Source organism: Heteronotia binoei, chromosome 1 (genome assembly GCF_032191835.1).
Source record: "Heteronotia binoei isolate CCM8104 ecotype False Entrance Well chromosome 1, APGP_CSIRO_Hbin_v1, whole genome shotgun sequence".
NCBI classification, from domain to species: Eukaryota; Metazoa; Chordata; class Lepidosauria; order Squamata; family Gekkonidae; genus Heteronotia; species Heteronotia binoei.
In genome coordinates this window covers 33,346,120-33,360,413 of record NC_083223.1, presented here as the reverse complement: position 1 = coordinate 33,360,413, position 14,294 = coordinate 33,346,120, and the positions used below count along the sequence as shown (strand labels likewise).

At 43.8% G+C, this 14,294-nt stretch overlaps 1 protein-coding gene across 1 annotated transcript in view; it reads right to left on the bottom strand.

Moving 5' to 3' along the window:
• Nucleotides 1-12,785, bottom strand: part of LOC132567706 (WD repeat and coiled-coil-containing protein-like) — a 28,542-nt gene extending 15,757 nt beyond the window's left edge. The window contains exon 1 of the mRNA XM_060233391.1: nt 10,727-12,785. Coding sequence (XP_060089374.1) covers nt 10,727-12,637 — 1,911 coding nt within the window. The 5' untranslated portion in view covers nt 12,638-12,785. The remainder of the gene's footprint in view (nt 1-10,726) is intronic.
• Between the last annotated feature and the right edge of the window lie 1,509 nt (nt 12,786-14,294).

Genomic DNA, 14,294 nt, shown 5'->3' with positions numbered 1-14,294 from the left:
AAACTTTATTACAGAAAAATATAGAACACACACATACAAGGTCATGAATTTATACAACACACATACAGTCCTAATAAAAATAGAGAGAGATTCACAGATACACAAGGATGTACAATCAGGGTGATAATTACCAATCATAGTCTCCAAGGAAGGCTCCAATGGTGGAAAAATGAGGACTAGGGGGAAGGGACCCTCAACTGGCCAAGAATCGGGGATGTACCTAGACAGCGGAATTGGGGTACTGCTAGATGCACACGTGTAAAAGGTTGGGTCAGAGGTTATACGCTTCCCCTGAGCCCTAAGGGGATGGGAGGTACAGGGGCAGATGACAGGTGGTCAGCTGGTGCATGACCTCAGAAAAAGGGGAGGCTCCGCAGTGACCATAAGGGCTGGACTTGTGCGATAGCCAATGGCCAGCTTGGAGGGAGCATCTGATTGGATGCCCGTTCCTGGCCAATGAGAGGACTTGGCCTGGTTACCTGATTGGACCTCCAGGTAACAATGGGCCAAGGGGGAGGCTCCAGGATGACAATGGATAGCCAAATTGCCACCTAGGTGACACCAGGTCTAAACAAAGATACTTGGCTTTAGATGAAGACGTTATTTTTCTGCTGGCACCATCCTTTGTTTCGGGTTCCGTGGAACAAAGTTTACGCAGTCTGACAGGATCCCCTCCTGGGGTGAGCTTGATTGCCTTATGCACAGGTGACATCAGTTGAGTACGTGAGCCTCCCGCTTCGCTGTTATGGAGTCTGGGACTGCAGAAAGATAGTTGCTGGTGCTGTTAGCCTTTCCCTAGAGATTATGTGGTCAAGGCTGAAAACCGCTTGTTTGGACAGCTCCCGTAGGTGCAACTTCTTCCGCTACAACGGCCAAGATGGGGATCGTGCAGGGCGACTGGAAACCATCTGTTCTCCTGGTTAGAATTCCTCCAAAGACACGGATGCTGCTGCAACGTTATGGCTGTTAGTACTCACATAAGTCCCTTTATATTCTGGTAGACAAAACCCAAAGTTTCTGGCAGATGTGTGTGAGTTTAATCTCCAGGTGGCCTGGCAACCAAATGGGTGACTACGACGTTCTGCAGTTGGGAGCTATTTGCTCACACCCCTGGTATAGAATGACTACCAAAGCAGCGTACAGTTGTCTTCATCCTCTCCTTTAAGAGCCACCTAAGTCTTCTCAACAGAGCTTTCTAACTGTGCCCCCCTTGGTCATCGTCAGCATTAATACACACCATTTTCAGTTATGACTTCAGTTCTATAGAAGAGGTTGCCAGAGGAAGCGCAGAGGTTTTATCATTATTAGCATTTCAGAAAGCCTCTAAAATGGTTCTTTTTTGCAAAGCCTGATATCATCAGGTCTTGGAAGCTAAGCAGGATTAGTATGTGGATGGAAGACCACAAAGGAAGGCTTAGGGCAGGGATGAGCACAAACCAGCCAGTTCAGAACTCAGGAATCAATGTTTGGGGAAGATGCATTCCCTAAACATTTACTAGACTTTCGGCCAATTCAGTTCAGCTGTTTGGGGCTAGCCATTTAACCCTGGGGGTGGGGGGGACAAAATAGGGTTGCCAAGTCCAACCCCAGAAATATCTGGGGACTTTGGGGGTGGAGCCAGGAGACACTGGGGTAGAGCTAGGGGGGAGAGGGGAAACGGCGCCGGAGAGCATGGCGAGCCGCCCCGCAGCTGCTGCCTCTTCTCTGCTCGCCGTGGTTGCTCCTCTGAGATGGGCTCAGCCTGAGCCCATCTCAGAGGAACAGCCACAGCGAGCGGAGAAGAGGCGGCGGCAGCGTGGCGGCCTCTTCTCCGCTCACCTTGGCTGCTCCTCTGAGATGGGCTCAGGCTGAGCCCATCTCGGAGGAGCAGCCACGGCGAGCAGAGAAGAGGCGGCAGCGGCGCGGCGGCCTCGCCCGCTCCGCCTCTGGGGTGGAAGCGGGGGTGGTGGAGGCGGGCCAGGGGCGTGGCGAGCCACAAGTCCGGGTCCTAGAAGGGCCCGGATTCGCGGCTCGCCATGCTCCTGGCCTGCCTCGCCCTCCCCTTCTCTGGTTTTGCCTGCGCTGCTCTTGGCTGCTCCTCTGAGATGGGCTCAGCCTGGGCCCATCTCGGAGGAGCAGCTGCGGTGGGTGGGGAGGGGGTGGCAGCGGCGCGGCGGCCTCGCCCACTCCAGGATTGGGCAGCTCGCCATGCTCCCTGGCGCCGTTTCCCCCTCCCCCCGCTTCCGTTTTTTTGGGGAGCAGGGGAAGAGGGTGGAAATCCTGGGGTCCCCCGCCAGGGCGGGAGGGTTGGGAAGCCTAGGACAAAAACAAAGGGTTAAATGAAGCCCCTTTGCAGGCGATCCTGACCCCTTTCTCCCAGGCATAGTAAACTGTGGCCAGGAGAAAGTGGGGAAAGAAGTCATTTCCTGGGCGATCCCTCCTTTCTCCTGGCCACAGCAAGCCTTCTGTTTCAACAAATTAGCCTGTAAGGTACAACAGCATGGTGTATTGTCTTTGCAGCAAGAGGCTACCATGACTACACATTTGCAATTCCTTTCTTTATTGTTTAATGAAAATGTCTTGATCTCACAGAACACTTTCCATAGTCTCCACCCAGCCTCGCTTGTTAATGTGGCTCCTATTAAAATTGACTGCTTCGCTTTGCCTGTATATATCTTGCTTTATAGTCTGTTTTAATACCCTTTAGTCCACACATTAACATGAAATATTAATATGAACATCTTGGAATGAAATGCTAAAATAGCTCACTAATTTAGCAAGTGACTCTCTGCCATCATTGTATGAATCAGTGTGGTTAAGAGTGTGGAACCAGCCCTAGGAACAGCCTGGATTTGCATCTCCACACTGCTGTGAGGCTCCTTGGACCTGTTCTTGTTTCTCAGTCTACCCTACATCACAGGTTCTCTGTGCACATTGATCTGAACTCCTTGGAGTATCATACTATTTACAACAATAATCACAAATACACCCTTTCTAGGGCTTGTACAATGCTCCTTTGGATTCCTGTTTAGTAGAGTGTTGCCTTTTCTGATTGGTATTCCTATTGCAGCTTCTGGTCTCTTAATGTGTTTCTTGGGATTCTTCCTTCACATGTATCTCTCCATGAACTTTTGAGGAGCAGGAAATGTAAGAAAAGAAAGGGCTAATGACTAGTTTTCATGGCTTCTGTACTACAGATGTAGAGAACAAAATGACACTTGCCTGTTTATTACTTTTATATTGTGCTTTTCTTCCATCATAGAACTCATGGAGGTATCCATTGGATTCCCAGGAGGTTTCCTGTTCAAACGTTGACAAGACCCACTACATCAACAAGGTTTCTGCATCATGTGCCTTCTGACTATTACCATGGGAGCCCACTACAAATGCTATATATTCAGTAGTTAGGGACACGGGTCATTTTGCAGAAAAAGAGGTGCCGGAGCTCATTAGCACAACTCATTTGCATAACTCATCTGCATATGTCAGCTCTCCTGTAGCAGCAGATGAGAGCCAGTAGCAGCAGATGAGAACATGCATTGATCCATGTTATAAAAAACAGCTGTGGCAACGTGTAAGGTCAGGGGGGAAAGGCTGAAGAAGATCTCATAAGCGAAACCGTGAGGATTCCTTTCAAAAGTGGCTCCTTGTTCTCTCCGTACCTTCACGAGTGGAACCCAAAGAGACTTAAAGACTCCACCCATATCTACACTACAATTACTCGGAAGAGGCAGTTACCCTTAAAAGACTGATGTAGAAATTTTGTGGGGGTTTTCTAATATTAAGTGTTCCTTTGTTTTGTCTTATTTTAGTTTGTACTAAACAGAACGCATTTGGTGTGAAAGTTTCATTGCTTCCGGTGGTTTTTCACATAGTCCCCTGGAGAAAATCGCTACTTTGAAGGGTGGACTCTGACATTGCACCCTGCTGAGGCCCCAAACCCTGTCCTCTCCAGGATCCATCCCCAACATCTCCAGTTTTTTTCCAACACAGACCTGGCATCCCTAACTGTACCCTGCTGAAGCCCCAAACCCTGCCCTCTCCAGAAACCACCCCCAAAGTCTCCAGGTTTTTTCCAATACAGACCAGGCATCCTTAATTTCATACCTCCATCCCCTGCATGATTAATCAGATTGCTAAACACAGATGACTCTACAGAAAATTATAGATTAATTGACAAGAAGACTCATCCAGACAAGAAGTCTTTTGTGTCTCATGTTTCTAAATCCATGCAGTTGTCCATGCAGAATTTTTGCTCATGTCCATTCAGCCCCGTCAGGACATTACCGAAATATGCCCTTTCTTACCTTGGATTCTAACTGCTCCAATGCATTAATGGCCTCCTGTTTTGACTACCGCATTTCCACCTCATAAATGGTCTTCTAAAGATCATAATCGTATAAATGGTCTTCTAAATCTCAGGTTTCAAAACTGTCCAACTAGTCTATTGCACTGTTAAGGAAAGTCATAGTGCCCTTATCTTTCAACAGTTTTCATTACTTCTTTTATGTTTTCTATCTGGTTTAAAGTTGCCTTCCTGATTAAAAAATATTGTTTGTTGATTTATGAGAGATGGTGTTTGTGAACTTTGATTAACCACCTTCTTGGCCAAGTCTACTGACTCTTTTGGCCCAGTCTCCTCTCTGCCTACTGTTCTCTCTCGTTCTGTTAAAATTTGTCTCTGTCTTGCTGGGCTTTATTGGGTACATTTATCTTCCTTTACTGAATTTACCTACCTGTTCCATTTAGTTTATTTGGATATTGGTGATAGGGTTGCCAATCCCCAGGTGGGAGCAGGGGATCCCCCGGTTTGGAGACCCTCCCCCCGCTTCAGGGTCGTCAGAAAGCGGGGGGAGGGGAGGGAAATGTCTGCTGGGAACTCTGTTATTCCCTATGGAGATATATTCCCATAGAAAATCATGGAGAATTGATCTGCTGGTATCTGGGGCTCTGGGGGGGCTGTTTTTTGGGGTAGTGGCACCAAATTTTCAGTATAGCATCTAGTGCCTCTCCCCAAAATACCCCCCAGGTTTGAAAACGATTGGACCAGGAGGTCCAATTCTGTGACCCCCAAAAGGAGGTGCCCCTATGCTTCATTCTTTCCTATGGAAGGAAGGCATTGAAAAGAAAAGGTGTGCCGTCCCTTTAAATGTGATGGCCAGAACTCCCTTTGGAGTTCAATTATGCTTGTCACAGCCTTGATCTTGGCTCCACCCCTAATGGCTCCTGGCTCCACCCCCAAAGTCCCCAGATATTTCTTGAATTGGACTTGGCAACCCAAATTGGTGAATAAGTATCTCGATAGAACAAAGTTGGAGTCCAGTGCACCTTTAAGACTCACAAAGTTTTATTCAAGGTATGAGCTTTCATGTGCACCCACACTTGCTCAGATACATAGAAATTGAGGATAACCGTTCAGACTTACAGACAGAGGCTGAACAGCAACTTAGCATGTCACATGATGTTGATATTTTAAGATATGCAAAAACAGGAATAACAAGTTAAGTTTATAGGGTCAACAGTTGTTTGGATTTAATTTAGGGAAAATAGGGCAGCCAAGTCTGTGTTGGACAATGCCTGGAGACTTTGGGGGTGGATCCAGGAGAGGCTGGGGTTTAGGGAGGGGAGGGGCCACAGCAGGGTACAGTGCCAAAGAGTCCACCCTTCAAAGCAGCCATTTCCTCCTGGGGAGCTGAGCTCTGCCACCTGGGGATCGATTGTAAAAATGGGAGATCTCCAGGCCCCACCTGAAGGCTGGCAACCCTAACTGGAGAACAACAGTGGAACAGTAAATATATCAAAATGGGAGATAAATGTGTAAAAGAATCCTTTCTAATTGTGGGAAGTTAACTGAGTCTCAGTTAACTTTTTTCTGTTTTGTTTCCGCATATCTTAAAATATCTTCATCATGTTACTTGTTAATTTGCTGTTCAGCCCAGATAAATGCTGATCACCACTTTGGGGTCAGGAGGCAATTTGGCCCAGGATCCTGGAGTTTTTATGCCATCTTCTGGGCATGGAGTAGGAGTCACTGTGTATGTGTGGGGAGGTCTTTGTGAATTCCCTGCATTGTGTAGGGGTGTGGAGTGGACTAGATAACCCTGGAGGTCCCTTCCAACTCTATGATTCTAGCTTCCTTTGTTGCTGCATCATTGTGACAGGAGAAATCATATCTGCCAAATGTTTCCCTATATATAACTATTAGAGCCACAAAAGCCCTCTATGTATGAAGCACTGAGAACATTAATACTACTAATATATTCCGATGCTGGTAGCATTCAGAAAGTTGGTAGCATTGTGCAAGTCAGAGATATAATTATCATAAAATTAAAGAGTGTAGGCAATGTCCATTAACAATTGCAGGTTAACATTAATTTTGCACCATGCTTTCCTTAATAAATTTTACTTCAAAATATGTACATGTATTACAACTTTAGTAATTCTATAATCAAGAATTCCTGTTATTAACTTTTATTTTTGACTATTTAAAATGTGTGCTCTAGAAGATGGGGAGTCACATTTCTGTGGCTTTGGGCAAGTTGCGAAATCTTTTTTAGTTACTGACTAGCCACATATAAAAACAGACAAGCCTAAATACCCCATGTATAGTGATGATGCCTGGTTTTGGTTTTGTCCCCCAGTGAAAGCATCAGCTCAGGGACTCACATGTACAATAGTAATAGCTGGCACTCTTTTTAAAGGTACTTTTTCAGACTGATACAAATATTTATTTTGGGGGGAAATCAATCTCATTTTAAAAGCAAAAACTTGTCTCTGTTCTTCTGATGATATCATTGCCATTAAAATATACTTCCCCACCCTGTCTCTCTTCCATGCTCTTTCTGGTTATTACTGTGGTCCTGTTCACTCTCAAAAGCTAAGTAGAATTAGATTAGCTCACTAATTAAATGTAAATTCTGCGAAAGAACACAGAGATATGACAGGAAGCTGCATTGGTGATTCAATAACTGGTCATAATTCTTCTAAGTCAGCAGCATGGACTGATGTGGAGAAGGTCTCAGAATGAGTCCAGGATTTAAAAGCCTTTTATCATTTCTGACATGTTTATTCGATAAGTGCTCAAATGTGCTTCTACTTAAGAAAGTGAGTTGGACATTGTTTGCTAGTATACAGTGGTTCACATGGTGCTGTAGGGTTTGGGCCAAAGGTTTTGAGGTTCATTCTGAAGATGACATATCAAAATCTCAAGGCCAGCCACACACTTGATGGCTTATTTTAAGGTCCCAGGTTCAGTCCCCGGCATCTCCAACTAAAAAGGGTCCAGGCAAGTAGGCGAGAAAAACCTCAGCTCGAGACCCTGGAGAGCCGCTGTCAGTCTAATTAGACAATACTGACTTTGATGGACCGAGAGTCTGATTCAGTATAAGGCAGCTTCATATGTTCTCATAAATTCTCATCCCTTTAATCTGTAACTAGTATTATTGAATTGTGTATAGTACAATACCAAATGCCATTATAGCAGCATGTCTAGTGTTTGCGCAGTGTTCTAAAAAAGCTTGAATTCCCCAAATGAATTCTCCAAATGAATGGAAAAAGTTTGAGGTTTGTTGTGCACCACTAAGTTAGCATACTTTGTACAGTCCAAAGGTTTACAGATTCTGAACAGATGGGGAAAGGCATATCAGTATATGGACAACTAAGTAACTGCAATGACATAAAATTATGTCATTATGTCATCTTGAACTCCTAACACTTTTCTTTTTTACTATTTTTGTGAGTATTTGTGCATGTGTGTGCACGCGTGATTGGAAGTCATGGTTGACTTCTGGCAACCCCAGTGGGGCTTACTATTGCCTGCCTCTGTAACCCTGCCCTGGTATTCCTTGGAGGTCTCCCATCCAAGTACTTGCCAGGTTTAGCCCTGTTAGCTTCCAAGATCTGATGAGATTGGGCTTGCCTGGGCTATGCAGGTCAGAGCCTGTTCTTTTTTTGACTATGGTTTTGTAAGCAAGTTTGTGGGCAGTAAAGGCAGTTGAATTTTAAATGAGGGTGGAGGTTGGCTTGTGTTTAGCAGTTTTAATCTAATTATTTCATTAGTCATTTTGTAACTTTGCCTGAGGCCTTCCTGGGTGGCTGGAAAGTGATTCTTTTATTAATTAGCTTAGAACAGTTAAACACTGTCATTCCCTCCTTTCAAAGTGAGCTACCTTTCCTCCCTTTCACATAGCCTTTCTTCCTTCTTTAATGTAATTTCCCCTACACAGAACTCCTTTCCTGAGCCTCATCTTTTCTTTCATGAAGCCCCCCCTCAACTCAGCAAAAAGAAGAAAGGAATTTGTCTCTGTGTTGTTGTTTTTTAATTACCCAAGCCAAATAACAGCTCATAACTCTGGATGAAATGAAGCCCATTTGAACTGAAAACATACAAACAGCAGCACTAGGACATTCAGTGGAAAACAAACCAACACGCAAAGCATCGCAGTCAAAGGCCATTGGTGCAGACCTACATAAGGAGGCCATTATTGATAGCAGCACCCAATTCCTTATGTAAGGCTGGGGATGGGCATTGAGCTCCAGCTCCTTATGCTCCCCCAGGCCTTATCCCAACTGTGCCTGTGTCCCTTTCTCTAAATTGTCCTCCCACTCTCTTCTCACCATTGTAACCAATACTCCCTCTAAGCTATGAAGTCTTGTAAGCCAAAATTCTGCATCATGATCTACTGGCATTAAAGTTGTGAGCTAGTGATTTGGCTACTGCATAGATTAGCTTGCTCTGGGGCCATGCTTCCTGAGCTAAAACAAAAATGTGCGAGCTGGAGGCTAAAAAACTGTGAGCTAGCTCACACTAACTCAGCTTAGAGGAAACACTGATTGTAACTATTCTCTGAGTACGATGCTGCGGTCACAATTGCTGTCTTTCAGATGTGGCACTGCAGGGTCTAAAAATCCCGCCTAGGAGTTGGCACAGAGGCAGTGAGCAGGACGAGGAGAGAGGAGGGGCACAGAGGAATTGCAGCCCTGCCCTGAGAGAGGCAATGGCTGTTGCCACAAAGCAAATGGCCATTTGTCCTCCTACAATTAAAACATCTCCGATAAAATGAATTCAAATCAACGCTTGCATAGTAAAAGAAATGCACTCTGCTGCTGTAAGTTTAATCAAAAACCGATGAAAATACACCAGGGTTTTCTTCCCGGTAACTAAGTAAGAGAATACTGAGTCAAGCTTTGGTGTATATCAATTTTAAAAGGTGTGGTTTAAGAGCCCTAGTCAAAATCATGCATATACTGGAATAAAATAGTAACTCAACCTTCCAGCATGGTCATTCATTGATTGAGAAACCTGATATGTACAAGGATGTTTAAAGCTGTTTTTTACATGTGCACGCTAACAATACGATGGGTAACAGCAAGTGATTACAGTAGGGCTACCACTCCCCAGGTGGGGGCAGGGGTTCCCCTGGTTTGGAGGCCCTCCCCCCGCTTCAAGGTCATCAGAAAGTTGGCGGGGGGGGGGGAGGAAATGCCTGCTGCACACTCCATTATTTGCTATGATGACCGATTCCCATAGGGAATAATGGGGAATAGATTCATGGGTACCTGGGTCACGGGGGGGGGGAGCTGTTTTTTGACATAGAAGCACCAAATTTGCAGCATAGCATCCTGTGCCTCTCCTCAAAACACCTTCCAAGTTTCAAAAGGATTGGACCAGGGGGTCCAATTCTATGAGCCCCCAAAAGAGGTGCTCCTATCCTTCATTATTTCTAATGGAGGGAAGGCCTTTAAAAAGGTGTGTTGTCCGTTTACATGTGATGGCCAGAACTCCCTTTGGAGTTCAGTTATGCTTGTCACAACTTTGCTCCTGGCTCCATCCCAATGTCTTCTGGCTCCACCCCCAAAGTCTCCAGATATTTCTTGAATTGGACTTGGCAACCCTAGATTAAAGTGACATGTGTGGACTTTGTTTGGAAGGAACCAATGTTGCTTAATGGAAGATAGAAGAAAAGTTATTTGCTTTGCTGCATGTCACTTAATTTTTTTTTCTGAGAGTATTATTCCACATAGAAATTATGGCTGTTTTGCTCCAGTTTGTTTCATACTTCCTACCTAATTTTTTTTACTAAGAAACTTAAAGGAATGTTCTTTAGCTTTTGTCACCAACAAAGGCTAAAATGTATGCAGCAAAAATAGGTAATTGATTGTGTTAAGAATAATTTTCTCAAAGAATATGAAGGGGGAAATATGTCTCAAGGAAAAGAATTCCCTTTGCATATTAAGGGAAAGTACATTCTTTTGAGTTTTAAAAATTACTTCAGTACATATACAAATTTTACTATCTGTCAGCGCAATCCTCTGCAGAATTGAAATCAAAGACTGGAGTAATTCTGCACAGGATTGTACTGTATATTTCCTGATTTTTTAATCCACAAACATTTGAAGATTTTATCTTCTTACTAAGAGACCTAATAATTTCCTTTGAATCTTTTAGACGGACAAAATAAGTATTTTAATAGCTGTACATATGGCTTCCAAACAGCGTTGATAGCAGATAGTGTGGAAACATCTTAAAGCAGTTTCTAACATGTTGATATGTAAAAAACTGGTGGCAATTTGAATAGTAAAGGAAAACAATATCTGGATTTTCCTCTGGTGGATATCAGACAGAACAACTATTCAGTTCAAATCCAGCAAAGCCTAATAGTCATGTGAAACCTGCTAATTAAACTGAATAACTTTTAAAACCCCAAGAATACCAGCTTACCTAGGAAAAAGTTATAAACATAATTACCTGGTGTGTGATGTGAACAAAAGGTGGCTGTTGAGAAGATGGGTAGACTAGAGATAGTCTGTTCCCATTTTTAGTGAAGTCCGTTAATTCAAGAAGTCGAAGTTGCAAGTCACTGAAGCTGCCACACAATCTTTCCAGATTCCTGGATATATGACTTGCTCCTTTTTCACTAGGCAAAATGTTATTTTTGGGAGAGTTTAAAGTCTCCTGCATCACTTTAGGAGACACTAGTTTGTTTGAAAACCTGGTGGGTGTTCTGAGACCAAGCAAGGCCACTGATCGGTTAATTGGTTCAGCATCCAGAGTTTCTAGAGCAACAGATGGATCACCTGCAAGTCTTTTATCATCAAAATCACTCACACTAGATGAGGAACTTTTCTCATAACTAGTACTCTTTGCTTCTCTCAATATTTGTCTTCTTCGACTAGGAGACTGGATAACAGCGCTGCCTGGTATTAACAGCTCTTTTCCTCCAACATGATTTTCTGAAGCAAGATTCTCAAAATATTTTCTTTTCCCAGGAATAGTCACAGATGACTCAAAACTGAAAGGTAGACTTTGAGTGGCATCAGGTTTTGCTGATGATTCTTCTTCAAATATTAATTCTTTGACCATCAGCCGGATGACATATCTTTCTGAGTTAGATGATGGAATAAGGGCAGGATCAGTGAATTTCCGCTTGCCAATCAAAATTAACAAGAGCTTGTCTGTCAAAAAGCACAGGCCCTTGGGTCGTTCATTTTTGTCTAGCTGGATTTGTTGAATGTTGGGCATACAGGATGAGGTTACTGAATATACTAAAGCAATATTACATGTATTGGAGGCTATTGCCACGATTTGAGCTCTAAAGTCAAAAGCAATTATATCAGGGACTAAGATGCCTGGAATGCTGACTTTTCTGGTTGTGGTTACCTTTCCTTCAAAAGTCACTAAGATCAAGTATGAGGAATCTTGGCCAGTTCCTGAAGGGTAATCCTTCCTTCGCAGAGGAATGAGAGGGCTGGGATCAGATCTTCGGTGGTTTGCAAGGATGTGGGTTAAATCCACAGGACCTGAGGAAGATGAAGCTGCTGAATCAACTGTTGCTGACTTGTCTGAATCTACAGACTTTCTTCTCTGGTCCATAGAATACTCCTCATCCCCAAGCACGAGTGTCGACTGTGAAGTTAAGGAACCTGTTTCAGTACCTGCTGGCATTTCAAATGTAATACCTGCATTTAAGCCACAGATCTTATCAATAGGAAGTTCAGTAGCTACTGCAATTTGGAAATCCAGAGTAGCTTCAATAGCGCAGATGTAACCCCCAACATCAAATATTGGGCAAAAGGAACAAGCATTCAGTGTCTTTTGAGTATCATCCCATATATAGGAATGAAGAGCACTGCCTATAGCGACCACTAAACGATTACCATCCTTTGTCCAACAGGCACAGTGGATGAGACCGCTGCTTTTGATATCTGCTTTAACTTTAGAATTATTGGAACGAACAGCATATAAAACAGATGCATCCCGTTTGGTAAGTACAGACAAAATGTCCCTCTTTGGGTGCCATACACAACCCTGGGGGAGCAATTGGAATGGTTCCCCAGTTTCACAGGTCTGAGAAATCAAAAGCTTATTCTTTTCTGAAAAATTATGACTTAGCTGCCAAATGCTAACATGCTTTTTATGCTGCACAGCAAGCAAAGCTGGGGTGTTGGCAGAATAACATGGGCTCCAGTAAAGTCCATGAACATGTTCAAACTGGCCAATAACACTTGAGTCACCAAACCTCAGTTCTTTGTTATGGAAATGCAGTGCAGTCAGTGCCACCTGCTTTCCGTCTGTCCAGGCAATCCCATGCACAGGGTGTATGGCCTGGTACAAGGCATTGAGGCCAGTTCGCAGAAGTTTTGCCTTTCCTAGCTCCATCCTTCACCGTCCTTACTGATGTGGCTTCCTCCAAAGTAGAAATTCCACAGGATTCATTAGAACAGCTCGACAAAGCAAACTCTCTTTGATTGAAGAAGTCTTCCCAAGACAGAGAGGTGTTTTTCTTTCTTCAAAGCACACAGCCTCCTCCACTTTGTACCTCTGCCACTGCTCTAAGTATAGAACTACATCCCGGCTGTTCTTACCCGACCCCTTTCCTGGGAGGAGCTATAGCTCTCATGTGATGTTTAATGAGGTTTAGGTAATTAATGTTGTCTTTGATGACATCTACTTGGAAGCCTATTTTAAACTCTTAAAAGCCAGGACTGTACTTAAAAATAGTAGCCTTAGTGAATGAATGTCTTTCCTTCTATAGAACAGAGAAAGACTTCTACATACTAGAGAGTACTTCAGTTGCAGCATGAAATAATGACCTGACACTTCTGCTCTGCCAGCTTTTGAAGGGAAGACTAAGAAAATGTATCGAAGAATGAAGGAAAGGAGAGTTCTGTTAGCAGCTACGTTAATGGAAGTGACAGGGGAACAAAAGGAAGAACAATATAAACTGGTGGCATCTTCTGTGAATGACAGTCCAACCTGTGGGAAGCTTTCCTTCTTCTGCATTTATTCTCTTCTGGTGTTATTCCTATAGTTCAGATTGAAAGGTTACATAAGAATTCTCCTTTATATTTCTGGAAAGAGGAAATCCAGACCTCCAGCACAGCTGGAAGCAGCTGCTTCTACATGGAATTTTTTCTGCACCTTGGCTTCCAAAATGGAGCACTTGTGTGTGTGTATATTTGGATCCACATGGTGTCATGCTCTAATTGTCTTCTTTCTAGGTTTCCCCCATCCTCTACTTGCTGTTTCCTGAATCTGCTTCACTCTGATCTTTTGGACAGGATGCAGTCCAAGTGTGTTAGCACATCATATGGAAGGAATTATATGCATTTGTCTGCTTCAAAGGTCCCACCTTCGTAGGTGCCATTTTCCTGCCACCAGCCTGTGGTGAATGTAGGAATCATGCGCCTGAAAGGCTACTTGATTCCCGGGTCCCACAAAGGCCGCAGACAGGAACGTGGGTGAGACCATGTGTCTGGCACAACAGCCTGGAGCCCTCCTTTCCCCATTGTGTCTGAAGAGCCAAAAGGGCACAGGCATCTCACATTCGTGTTCACCCACATTCTCACTTCCTTATGCTGACCCATGCAGTATTGACAAATTGATGGCTGTATTGAATCCTGTAAACAAGTATAGATATGGTCTGCTTCCATTGAACAGATGTTTCCTGTTATTTGTTTAAGCACTATGTACTAAGGAAAAATGTAGCTTCAAGACAGGATGTATAAATAAAATGAAGGTTGGCTGAAAAAGTCAGACCTCTCTGCTTCCTCAAGATACATGTGTCGACTGATCATTCCTACAGATGAAAGCCATTTTCCCAACATAACATGGCAGGTTGTTGGGTGTTTGGGTTTTTTTGCAGACTTTAAAATAAACCTGATAGCCATCAGAGATGCCAGCCTCCAAGTGGGACCTGGGGATCCCCCAAAATTACAGCTCATCTCCAGACTACAGAGATCAATTTTCCTGGAGAAAATGAATGCTTTGGAGGGTGGACTCTATGGCATTGTACCTCAATTAGTTCCCTGTCCTC